The sequence below is a fragment of the Mixophyes fleayi genome, chromosome 1 (assembly GCF_038048845.1).
Source record: "Mixophyes fleayi isolate aMixFle1 chromosome 1, aMixFle1.hap1, whole genome shotgun sequence".
Taxonomy (NCBI): domain Eukaryota; kingdom Metazoa; phylum Chordata; class Amphibia; order Anura; family Limnodynastidae; genus Mixophyes; species Mixophyes fleayi.
In genome coordinates this window covers 106,628,042-106,642,023 of record NC_134402.1, presented here as the reverse complement: position 1 = coordinate 106,642,023, position 13,982 = coordinate 106,628,042, and the positions used below count along the sequence as shown (strand labels likewise).

General features: G+C 36.8%; 1 protein-coding gene across 3 annotated transcripts in view; it reads right to left on the bottom strand.

The window, feature by feature from the left end:
* SLC10A7 (solute carrier family 10 member 7) overlaps window positions 1–13,982 on the bottom strand; it is a 140,365-nt gene that overhangs the window by 31,589 nt on the left and 94,794 nt on the right. For all 3 annotated transcript variants that reach the window (XR_012688598.1, XM_075199072.1, XM_075199063.1), the window contains exon 6: window positions 95–130. Coding sequence is in view for 2 of the 3 variants with exons in the window: in XM_075199072.1 (XP_075055173.1) it covers window positions 95–130 (36 nt within the window). In the remaining variant the exon portion in view is untranslated. The remainder of the gene's footprint in view (window positions 1–94; window positions 131–13,982) is intronic.

The window sequence follows — 13,982 nt, the reverse complement described above, 5'->3', positions numbered from 1 at the left end:
ACAACTTGCTATTTGAAGAAAAAAAACAAATTAAGTGGGATTGCCGCTTTAATTTAACTAAAATAGTTTAAAGCAGAACATTAACAATACTCACAAATAAAAGCAGCAGCAGTGGGGTCACTACAATACCCTGAAAAGAAATGAAAAACATATCAAATAACCATCCTCTGTTCACTGCAATGCATGTAGAAACCACAGAAATATCAGAAACATGTTTTGTTGACTTGTTCATTAATTGTTAGCTTTGGAATATGCAATTTACATCACAAGACATAACTTAAAAACAACTTTTTGCATTCCTTATGTATGCAAGTAGATGTATATTTCCCCTCATTGTATAGTCATAAATCATAAGGCAAAGGATCAATAATAATAAAATACAGTTTTTCTTTATTCTGCCCTTAGTTACGTTACGAAATTATTAGCATTCAAAAAATCTATCCAACAAATTATTTTTTTAAATAAGAATACAAAATGTGTGCTTATTAAAGCTTTGATACTAGCATAGCTTCCAGAAATGGATTTTAACAAAAAATAATAAAAACAACATAGTATCCGTGAATTACAGGTGTGTGCATAACATAATCTCCTGTATTAGAAGCGGGATGAGGTAAGGGTAAGAGGATGAAAGGGGAGGGGTACCTGGAGGCATTTACGTCCAACTTTTTAAACTAAGGGGTATATTTACTAAACTACGGGTTTGAAAGAGTGGAGATGTTGCCCATAGCAACCATATTCTAGCTTTCATTTATTTTGTGCATTCTAAAAAATGACAGCTACAATCTGATTGGTTGTTATAGGCAACATCTCCACTTTTTCAAACCCGCAGTTTAGTCAATATACGCCCTAATTGTCCTTTGTAATTTTACATTGTAGGTTTTCTTAATATACTTACTGATAGCAACTGCTATGTGTAAATGATGACTATAACCTGATCTTAAATATGTTTAGTTCTTAGAAGTTACATAACCCTCTGTATAAATTACACTATATGATTAGTGGTCCTTTACATGCCTCTGGTCATCTGCAATTTTGGGAAGTAGGCAACATTAAGCAACATGAACATGTTACAATAGTTACAGGTTGGTCAAGATGCAATATTGGACTGTAATAATAATAACAAAATGTAATAGGGGAAAAAAAAAAGTAAATTCAATCGTTTGCCTAGCCAGCTGACATAATGTCATCATCAAACATGATAGAAAAGTTAGGTTTAAACTATAAAAATTAACAACATGACATAAATGACTTATACGTTACACTTGTTCACATTTCCAGACACTGAATAACAAATAAGAAAAGTAAGCAATGTAGTAATAGTGATAAGTGAACACTTACAATGTATGTAGTGAGTGTTCGTACAACCTATACCTTGGTCGGTACCCAGGGGGCAGTAGTCACACAGTTCAATACACATATGTTTCCAAAGAGATGACGAACGCACTATTACAAGAAATCTATCCATAACTCTGCCTTGTCCACCTGTCACTATAGTAAATGCCCAATGTAAGCGGGACCTCTACTTGGAGAGAAAGGGCTGAATAATAATAATAATAAGGCACTTAAACCCTCCATCTGTAGACTGAGGTCAGTGAGATCTCTGAACTATAAAAAATATAATATAATATATAACAGCAAAATCGTTCAAACACTGGCAAATGAATGAGCACTGTAGCTCACTTATCGGACCCATTTTCATGTTATCTGAGACTTGTGAGTTTCATGTGGGAATAACTTTCAATTTTTTACTCTAGCAAACAAATGTTAAGTTATTTTAATCATGACAAATAATGATTTCCTTTGGTAGCATATTGGAATAAATACATTTTCACTTAACTGCAATACACAGAGAAACACAGGCAAAAGTAGCGACATAAAACCTATTTGGATCTTTGCCACAGGTTAGGTTTACAAAAATAAGGAAACTGCAATAATTTACCCAAAACTTTAGTTAGATTGATACCAAATATGTGTACTTCTATAAAATATTTTACATGCCTATACCTATACAAGAGATTCTAGCTCATCTACATACTAAACTGGAGGTAATAGTATCTGGCAAGATATTCATTCCACTATACCTGGATCTACTAGTACAATCTGGGAAGAGACCTGATTCGGGTCTCCACTGCCTTTCCCTATCCTATATAACAGTATACTGATTCCCCATTCAAAGGGGTATGTGCCGAATACAGCATTATACATCACAAGGTGCATGGGCTGGCGAGACTCAGCTCAGCAGCCTAATAGGAATCTTTTAAAGGGAAAAAATTAAGGTAGCCCATGAGCTAGATCAAAGTAGATTATGGGACCAGCTCAGGGGGCATATGACCCCCTGTCCCCATCTCCTGGCAAGGAGGATAGTGATCATGACACCAGTAAAATCTCATGATTATTGGATACCTGTCCAGCAGTTACCCTTAAAGCTTTTATATATATATATATATATATATATATATATATATATATATATATAAAAATATAAAACCATAGTTTATTGAATGAATTGTAAAAACTTACAATTCTTTCACATAATACACCCAATTATCTCATTTAAGTAAAAGAAAAAAAAAAGTGAAATCACAGTAATACCATCACCAGATTGTAATGGTGCCAACTCTGACATCTATGGATTCAAAATCATATACTAGTATGTTAACAGCCTTCTGACTGTTATTTACTATATGGATTCAGGTATAAGAAGGATTATAGTTTGTTCATAAATTGCGATTCGAAAGCAATGTAATACGGACCTAAAGGAGTCACTTTCTATGGAGGTGTCTGTTCTCATCCTCCATAGATATCCGTGGGAAATCGATGTATTAATAGATCTAGTCCTGGTATCCCTCTATCGGACCTGTTCAATATCATAACAGTCTATAAAGTACAGAAAGTTCTTACTTCCCTCCTGACTCCACGAGTGTGCACACTCCTATTTAAAAAGATATGACCTGGGTCCACAGATAGGCTCAGGTTATTGGAGTTGTTTCTTCCCATAAAATCCTTTGGTGATTCCGTCTTCTTGAAAAATACTTCCCTTATGCGTTTCGCTGCCCCATACGTTAGCGGTTTTCATTACAAGTATAAGTATGTGACTCAATATAGAGACTCTCATTGCTTAGAGTTAGAACCACCCTATTTTGTAAAGTGCAGTGAAGTGGCAAGTGACAATTTGTGATATGTGTGGTACTTTTTTGATAACCTCTCCTTTTAGAGCACATTCTGTTACTTAGAAATTGATTCAGCAACTTCTATTTTGTGTATCACTGGTTACAAACTCACTTATAAGAAGTGAGCGCTTGCTCACTATGGGCAGGATTCATGTTTGGACGAACATCCATTTGTGTAGTGTATCTTGCGTGAAATAGCTCTGCTTATGCTCAGAAACAGACCTTACACCAAAGAACACAATTCATGTCCAAGCACAAGTGACATTTATGACTCAACGACTGGAGAGGCGGAAAAGGGAGGGAAGAGGCGGACTAATGTAGGCCATTACAACGCAGATGTGGCCGATCCAAGTCCCGTGTTTCTCATAAGTACACTAGGTTTTACCCATATCATTTGCACCCAATTCAGGGCAGGTATAAATGGCGAATAATAGTGATGACTGACACGGCATATTCCTCGACTTAAAAAAGTACACGTATGTGTGTCACTAGCTAGCACAGAACATTTACATGCAAACCAAGATAGATTATAAAAACACATTGTATGTACAGTACACATTGAATGTATCTATGTATTTAATGTAAAATATATATATATATATATATATATATATATATATATATATATATATATATATACAGATATAGAAACAGAGAGAGAGACAGACAATATATTAGAAGTTGCTCTTTTATTTTAAGTTATATTTTTAACGCACCCTTATACTGTACATACTGCAGTCTGTTGTATGTACGTACGGCAAGTACTGTTTAGCCAGAGTGTATTACACTTGGGTTCAAATCGAAACGTACCTTGAGACACGCTTGCATTGGACAACGGCTGGTACTAGGCACAAGTTCTGTGCTTTTTGTTACAATGTAAAACTTGTGTGCAAGTTGCGTTCGGACTTGAATATACGAACAGACCCATGGATTTCCAACAGATTATTGTACAGCTACTTGTCTCCAGTTACAGCAGAAACTCTGGTAATGAGATTATCATCCCTGCAGGAAAGAAATGCCCAATGCAGTTCTCCAGCAGCCGCCACTATTGTTACAGCATATGTTTACATCTTCTTTAATGAAAGCAAATCAACTGATAATTTAATATACTATATGTGGGAAGTAGGTTCATCAACTCTCTTATTTCAGCACATATTTTTAAAACGCTTCTTTAATTGTTACTCACACGGGACAAAGCAGTTACACGTTTACCGGAAAAAAGAAAACAACTTAATGCACAGCTTGCCTCATCTCAGGACGGAACATGAATGTGTCTACTGTGGGGTTCTTTTGGGCAAGACAGATCTCTTTTAGATTATAAAATCTGTTTTCGAAAAGCTATTTAAGTCATCTCCGATGGTTAAAAAAAAAAAAAAAGATAATAAAGAAAGAGAAAAAAAAAAAAGAAGCCAAAAGAACAGCAGAGTGTTCACAATTTATAGCAAATTCAGTGTTTGCTGAAAGGTGAGACAGCACTTTGAAGTGGATGAAATCCAGCAGGAGTTGACACTGGCAGGAACAAGCAAGTAAAAGAAAGGTACAAGGAAAAACAAAGTGAACTCCGAGCTTCAGCCTTTGTAGCAGCTAAAAGGACAGCATTTATTTCCAAAGAGAAAAATCTGTATAGTACACGTTCTCTTTGTTGCCATGCTTCTACAATCATCACTAAACCAATAAAGCAGCTAGGACGCTGGGACTTGTAGTTTACCAACAGCTATCCAATCTCTACTGCTCTCGCAGATACAGTTTTTTTTCCTTTAGGCCCCTTAACCACTGGTGTTGTATTAAACGCCAGTGACCCACATGTGAAACATTATAGTGCTTTGTATGCGGTGGTTAACAAGCACTCGAGGGTAGGGTGGAGTTGTGTCAATCATAGGTCAACCCCAATGGGGTGAAGACAAGTAAATAGAGTAGACAATAAATAGAAGTGCAAATGCTAGTGGGTATGGGGCCATTGAAACAAATGGGTTCCATTCCCATATATGTTTACATGTTTTTACTTCCATTAAAAAGCACTAGCATAAAAGCATGGACTTCGACGCCTGGGGGTACGGAGCTTTACTCACACACAAAGAAGGAAGTTAATAAATGGGGAGACAAACAATCTTTTATTTACAGTTTTCACAGGCAGCGCTTGTTGGCTGCAACTTTTGTGTTGGATGTATGCTTTGGGGATTGCTAGTACTTTTACATTGCTTGTTAGACTTGCATTATAGTGGGAAGCATAAAGATGTGATTTAAGAAGCAGTCCTAGTAAGATCATGCTGTTGCTTACAGTGTTCACATAACCTTTCTTCATTTAAAGGATAAGAATATGTTGGCAATGTTACCTGACCAATCAGGTCACAACTATTTCCTGCATCTCCTGACGTATGCCTGTTCTATGGTCTTCAGGTAGAGATGCCTAGAGAATTTTGACTGTAGTTGAGTGTGTTTAGTATTACCTATATCCTGCTGGTTTGAGGGCTGCACCTGTCCCCATTATGTCTATATAGTTAATAACTTATTTAATTTTTCATTCAAGATGTACAATTTAGATTAAGAAAACACTACGATCCTGGAACTTGCTAAAACCATAAATGAGTAAAACTAAATGAACAGTTTTGACAAAAAGCAATTAAGGGGAGATGCTTAAAAGAAAAATGACCCTAAATAGCCACTATTTTCCGTAGGCTCATAATACTAGTCTATCATTAAAAGAATGTGCAGGAAAGAGGTGGCAGTCTGAAAGTCTTAATATAAAAAGTGAGTGACCATATTAATAGGTACATCTACCCTTCCCAGTACACAGTAGGGTCTACTCCTTTTCTTGCACTGCTTGCTGAATGGTATAAAGAACTAACAAACCTATAATGCAAGTTATCTTACATGTAGTTTTGCTGCATGATAGAGCCATGGGTGTTTTGAGAATTGGCTGCCACCCAACTTACATCCAACCACAAGGTCAATATCAGGCCATTGATGAAAGGATAGACAGATGGTGACATGACCTGTGCAGATTAACAGACAGGCCACTATTACAGACAATTAACAGCTGAGTACAAGACTGGTGCTAAAGGATGCATATTGCAGAATGACCCAATCATGTTTATTTCTACAAGCAAAAACCAAGAAGCTGCAATTGCAGTAGACTAGCGATTACTAGCTGTGAACAATGGAGGAATGGAAAAACAGTTCATGTGATTTCACACTGATCGGAGAATCAAAGCATAACAAAGGTGGTGAACTCTCAGATTTCAATCCAATGACGTACCGGTGGGATGAGGTGGCTATTCAGAGCAGAGCTCCACAAGCAGCTAATTTGCCAGAACAAGGTCATATTCTGGAGTCTACATGGAGCAGCATTCTCTGGGCCATACTTTTGACTCCTTGCCGAGTCTATGCTATGATGAATCATGTTGTTTTTAGGGCAATTGGCAAAGCAACTCACTGTTATGTAGATGTACCTAAGAGAGTTGTCACTCAGTGCATGTGTGTAGCTCTACTGTATTGCGTGTACGGAGTATTGTTCTGAATAAGGTGATATGTTGTGCTATTTCACGCCTAACTAATTTTGGGGTAACATGATCAGGGTCACCGAGAGGGGGGGGCGGGGAGCGGTTACTAATTACCTGGGCCTGGACATGCCAGGGGGCCCAGTTTGAGCGCTCACTTTTTTCTTTTATTATAATTTTTTTTTTGGGTGGGGGGTCCCTGGGTGACAGGGTCAGACTGGCTCCACCCTCTTTGTTGGTGGGGGGAGCAGGGTACTAAAAAAAACCAAAAAAAAACAACAAATAACCTTACCTCATCACGGCATAGACGCCCCTCCTCCTCCCTGCTACGTTCGCACTGAATGTTGGGCTTGACGTGCTGACGTCACACCCGACATTCAGTAAGGAGCAGCGCAGAGAGGAGCCAGCAGGAAGACAGAAAGAAGAAAAGAGATGAAAGAAGCCATTACAAAGGTGAGTTAGGAATGGAGGCAATGGGAGGAAAGCAGAAAGGCACCAAGTAATGAAGAATGGGGAGAAGGAGCAGTAAGGCACTGAGTGATGAAGAAAGGGGTGAGCAGCATGGCACAGTGATGAAGAGGGGGGGGGGGGAGGGGGAAACAGCATAGACCTCTTTAGTGGCTGGCCACACTGCCTCTGGTGGGAATTTTGACAAAGTTTAAAATCATATGTTGACCAGTCTGGCCCTCATTTAGGAGCAAATCTGGTTAAAAGGTGCAAATTTGAAAAACCGTGTAAAGGGGGAATTTAATGTTTTTACAATACTGTCTGATGTTGCCTTTCGCAAATAAATACTGATCAGTTTTATTTTTACACTTTGAGCTAGGATGTGCCCATTGACAACTTTCATTCGTTCCTCAAATTTGCCCTCCCTGCAGCTCATCATCATTTTGCCAAGGTGCAAAGTTGCACTTTCTAGCTGGATTAACACCAAACACTAAATTAGGGCCTTACACTGTATGTATTTTAAAAACCAGTTCATCTTACTTGTGTGAAAATAAAAAAAGACTTTCAAATTTACTGAATTGCAATTTTCATATTGCCCAAAGGATAGACCAGTTCTCTGATTCACTGATAGTGCTACCTCTATTAACGAGACATGCAGTTTACATCTGCCTAACCCTTAATACAGGCAATATATACATTAAATGTGTGTATTTGCACTTCTGCCGATGAATGATTATCTGTCCTTCTGGATGCAAGGTCATCATCATCACAGTTTAAGTCATTTGCAAATCTGAGCATTCCGACAGCAATTGTGTTGGTGCAAAGAGGCTTCCTTCTAACTCTAGCCTGCTGTGGAACTTTCAAGAAATCCATTTACACCTCTGATGTGAAAGTCTGCTGCAATATATTTCAGAAGTTTTAGCGGTGTTAAAAATAAAAAAAATCTCAGTGCTGAAGAAATGATAGAAAAATTGGGAATCAATCCATACAAATCTCTGCAAATGCATTTCTATGCCTCTGTGATACATTGTATTCTAATGTGAAATATTGATTTCAGATTACTCTTTGTTAAGGTAATACTAGAAAATATTTTGGAGCAGCTGAGACTGTAAAAGTGCTGGAAATATCCACTTAGGACCACACGGATTCACCCTATAAAGGGTAAATTGGGCTATGGTTGTAAACACTGGTTATTTTTTTTATTTATGATATTATAAGACTCTCAAGGTGTACAAGGTGTATATGGAGTAGCCCTGAGAGATAATCTTATAGTATATATGAAATTGTTATAGCTTTGGAACATGCATGGGCACAGTTGGGAAAGATGAGCAAAGTTGATCTAATAAAAAGTTCAGACAATTTGTTTTAAAAAAAATGCCCCAGTTCATAATGATTTATAACTTATTGTTATTGCCTTTTCTGCCACCTTCTGGTGAAGAAAAACATACAGTATATTTAAAGATGCATAACCACTCATCAATTTGGATGGACAATTAGCCCCAAATTCCTTGATGTGTGACCCCAAGTTCACAGTTGAACCTGATCAAATATCAATGGTCGACTGGCGGAATATTTAGTCAGATGATTACCATGACCTGCTTTGTGTATGATGATTGACCAATTGCATTATTAAAGACCTATAGTATTCTGGTGTTGAATAGCAGGGTGTGTTCAATTGAGTCACAAGAGGCTAATCCTACCTACTAAAATATGAGATGTCAGACAGCAAGTATTACTGTTAATAATTTCACTGTGTTTTAAGGAAAACTCTCTGGAAAACAGTCTGTGTTAAGAAGTTGGTGGTTAAAGCAGCAATTCCACATAGCAGTTTTAGCAAGTACTTTTAAAGCATGCATCTGCTATTCATTCTTCCGTACACAGAATCGACCGATATCAGAGGTGTGAACCAAAGCCAATGGCAAAGTCTCACTGCTCACTACATTATGTGCCATGTGACTGTGGTTGCCATGGTAGCCAATGATACTGTGCAGAATTATAAATAATTAACAGCAGCCTGAAGAAACAAACTAAGGAAAAATGGCATATACAAACATTCTTCTTACAATCTGCCACAGTGATTTAGGATATAAAAAAAAGAAAAAAGCACACCATTTTTTTTTCATGGGATTGTTGCTTTAATATGGTTTTTCCAGACACAAACAGCAAATTAATTTAAAAAGTTTGCACTGCCTTGACAAAGACCCCAATGGGTCATAATGCATTGGTAGAGGTGAAGTTAGAGTTGCACTCGCTCCAAGCCAGAAAAGTATTGAACAGAGGAGCTATACACCGATCCTGGGAAAAGAAACGATCTTTCGAAGTGTATATTGAAGCCATCATTCAACCACTTTCTGACCGAGCCAAAATGGGATTGAGAAATTATAAGATGTATTATAATTGCTAACCAGCGAGATGACTTAAAGCCAGAAGCAGAGGAGAAGATAAGATCCTCTATTACTCAGGTGCATGTTAAAGTGGCATCAAGTAAGTGCATTTACAAAAAGGGCGGAGGAATGAAAAGGAGGAAGAAGAGTGAAAAGGAATATCCTGTTTTTTGGGCTTACAGACAACATTTATAACTTTTCATGTTTCATTCAATAGCAAAAATATTGTATTATACATACATACACTATATAGATATAGTGTCATGACCAACAAATTATCTAATAAAATGTCAAGTTTTTAAACAGCGCCCAAATAATTATCCTGTTTATAGAGTGCTGTCAAAATTAAAGAGGTGGTACCCTGATAAATGTTTGGGCAGCAGTTGAGAAGTGAAGCGTTATAAGTTTACTTGTTCTACAACTTTACATGTTGGGGCACTGAATCCAAATAAGACGCATATCCCCATATCGGATAAAATAACAGAAATGTGGATGGAAAACGTTTATTCAATATAACTGTAGTTTGTTATTTTATGAATCCAATCTTGGCATTTATTGCAAATGGAAAAAATAAGTTATTTTTATGTACATGTATAGATGGAAATGTTTTTTTTTTTTACCTTATTAAATAATATGTGTAGTTCTATGTTATTATGATTTGCATACATGCGTTTCTATTGGATTTAGGTAAATCCTGATAGTGATAACACATGTGAAATTTATTTTAATGCATCCGATATGTAAAATGTCATTTATGTTGTATTTTAGGATGAAAAGAAATTATGCATAAGTAAAATATGTGGTACTTGGTAAGACCACACTCATTTTGGCCACAAGGCTGTGCTATGGGGCTTCTGTAATCTACCTCGGCAAGTAAAGAATTGTTATAATATTAAACAGACACAATGAACAGATATTTTTTTTTTCATTCGGAAGTGAATATTCAGGATTTCACAAACAGAACTTTGAATACTGACAATTTTAAAGGCTATAGAGGGTTTGTAGTAAATAGTAAATTGAAAACACATATATTGCAATAATATGTACATGCACAAGCAGGGCCGTAACTAGGGCTGTGCGACAGGGGCGACCGCCCAGGGCGCAACGCTGAAGGGGGGCGCAATTTAGGAATATTTTAGGTACATTTGGTTAAAATTGAGGGCTAGGGGGGCGGCATTTGTCTTTCTCGCCCCAGGCGCTAGAATTCTAAGTTACGGCTCTGTGCACAAGATGTTCACAGGCCATCTAATTATATATAGCATGCATACATTTCTCTTTATAGATTGTATAAGAAATGCACAATACGATAGTATAATAACATGCTCCACAAGGAGAGCACAGTCTGCATACTATGTATAATTATATATATATATATATATATATATATATATATATATATATATATATATATATATATATATATATATTCCCCTTTTTTGTTTTACACCACTATTGCTCGTGGCCCTTTATTATGTTGGCACGGTCAAATCACATTAAAGTCTGTTGGTGTCTCAGGAGAATTGGCTGCCAGAAGTGTTTTCTTCGACAACATTTCTTGCACTAGCTTGCTTGCTGCACCACTTTATATTAACCCTGGTATGGCTGGGGAGAATTTAATATCAATAGCTGTGTTTGTCTGTGAAGTGGTTGCTTCAATATGCATATATATTTGAGGAGGAAGGGAACAAATGTTTTGGTAATTTCAACACGGTCCAAATGTAATTTTTCTCATACAATTGATTGACTGAAGAATATCAATATTCATGATTGAAATGAATGCAGAAAAGTTTTAACAGTCTAACCCAAAGGCAGGAAAATAGTGAGACTTTAAAATGTACCAATCAACCCTGTGTTGCTGGCCCTGGAGAGTCTGAAAGACTACAATGAGATGGAAATGTGTACCGCTTTATAAATTGTGTTTATTTCTCCTTAAGTGCCCAATGAAGCACAGAATTATGAGTTGTAATACAGTCCTGTATCTGTGTTATACTAGAATGAGCTGCCATATTGGGCAAACAGCCAGCTTGTTAGTCACATGACAGCTCACAAACAGCAGCATCGCATATGAACGATGTGCACAATGCATTAAAGAGGATTCAGGTACAGATCATAATATATAATAAAACAGGCCCATCAGATATTGGATGGTGCATGCCTGTACTTTAGCATTCCTTCAGCAAGTAGAAAGCAAAATGTGTTAAAAGAAAAACAAAAAAAAAACCCTAAATGGCTTATTATCACTTTTAATCACTATTAATATTTTAATGTATGTATGAGAATTTCAGTTACATTTATAAATTATTCCTAACTTTTCCCATACAGTCCATGGCATTGCCATCCCCCTTAAATTGTTTTGCAGTGCTCCTCACAGTGATTATAGGAGGAACATGTGTGTGTATGACATTATTACAGAACAGCAGCACTTATTTATATATTTCTGATTTTCCTGAGTTTCTGGATAACAGGATTCTGTATAAAAGGTCCTATACCGATCACTTTAAATAATATACTAGTTATTGCACTGGGAGGAATAATGTTATTTTAATTCAAGTGAAAATGGCAACATCTGTCGGTTGTATAAGGTTAGATCTTCTGATGGGATGAACTTGGGTCAATGTAATAACATTTAAACACACACAAGTGACATAAGTTTAAGTTAAATGAAGCTACACCAAAGAGTGGAAAAAAATAAAACTTTCAATTAATGAAGGGGATGTGCCCAAAAGTGATAATAGGACTGATCTTAAATTGATATTCTGACTTGTTTCACCATGTACATGCCAGTTGGACCAATAATACTGCAAAAAAGGGCACAGATTGACTTTCCAGGGACAGTGACCAAACACGAAATGTGGGTGTACAACCATGTATGTGCAAATTGGCATTATTTGAGCAAAAGAAAAAGCTCTGCGTATTTGCACCTTTATTTTATTTTCTACTGGTTAGAAATCAACAGTATCAGTTGCCTAGTCACCCAAGCTTTATAAAGTCATGGAACTCCTTGATGACTTTGAGAACCCTTTGAATATCCTTAAGTACTGCTGTTTAAATGCTGCAGCTGACTTGCGATTTTTAAAGCAAACACAAACCATGCAACTGCATGAGACAATAGAACCCATTCTATTCTGAGTGTCCAGACTCCTTAGCAATCATGCTTGTATCTGCTTGTATTGACGCACCTTTTTTGGGATTTTGTGTGCTCCACACAAGTGTGTTAAAAGCATGCACTTGAAAAAAGTCCAGTGATCTATTGTGGAGTGCATTGTGTCCATACCCAGTAGGGGTTAATTAGCTGTTTACACCAGCACGTGCACTATATGGTGAAACCCCACTAAAATGAATAAACCGTTGAAATAAATGAGCTATTTCATGAATCAGCATCGTCAATCTGTTGTTGTTCGTCCCATCAGCAGAGATTTAATCAGTCTTTAAATATGTATAAAAGACACATCAGCCGTCAGCCAATCAAATTAAGTGGTAGCGTGGGACACCATTTTTGAACAGTACAGTGACCAACGGGATTGCAGATCAATTCAGTTCACAGTCATTCTGCAGCATTACTCCTAGCAAAGAAGTTTGTATCTGAATGTTTTTTTTTTTGGTTTTTACAGATTTCCCATATTTCAATAAAAGTTGATTCAACAATTGTGTACTTTATGTAAATGTATTTTCTATTTAAGTATTATATAATAAAATAGTATATTTTTAATAGTTTCCCTATTACAAACTCTTTGAGGTAACCAGCCCAGTCAGTCTAGTACTGGGGTTGGTTGGCGAATTTGGGAGATAGGCATTTTGGAGGGACAGGGGAGACATGCATCCACATTTATATTTATTTATGTACAGTTGTCCCAATTCATTTCAAACAGCCCACTCATTTCAATGGGGTTTCTACATATAGTGCACATATGCTGGAGACCCCTTGGAAACTAATGGAATATTGAAAAAAATGGAAAAACTCCATACTGGTTGACTCTGGAAGATTGCTGTATCCAGATTAATTCACATTCTCTATGCACTAAAGAAAGTGCTGGGGAAACAGCCTATCAACATCTAATTAGCATGATCCAGCCTGAGGCAAAGTGAACGGAGGCACCAAACAGGGGGAAAGAATTACAAAATGCATTTGGGGTAAGTGTCTTAAATTGCAATTAGGTCTTATTTTTCTGAACTAGTGATGTGTGAATTTTCAGCCCTGCATGACAAGTACATTTTAAGACAAACTTTAAGGTTATTAATTAAACGTTTGGGAATACACTGAGTTGGCTTAAAGCCAACATTTAACACATTTATATTAGCTTCTTAAAAATTCACTTAAAGTACACATTCAAGGTTGATTAATTAAAAGGTTATTCAAGGGAACGGTACTTGGCAAGTCCACTCAAAATTCTTTAGTGACTCATTATGCCATCTTCATGACTAAAAGTGGCTCCATCTCTCCCAAGTTTTTGGCAAATAGTCCTGCACTGAGGAACAATGGCATG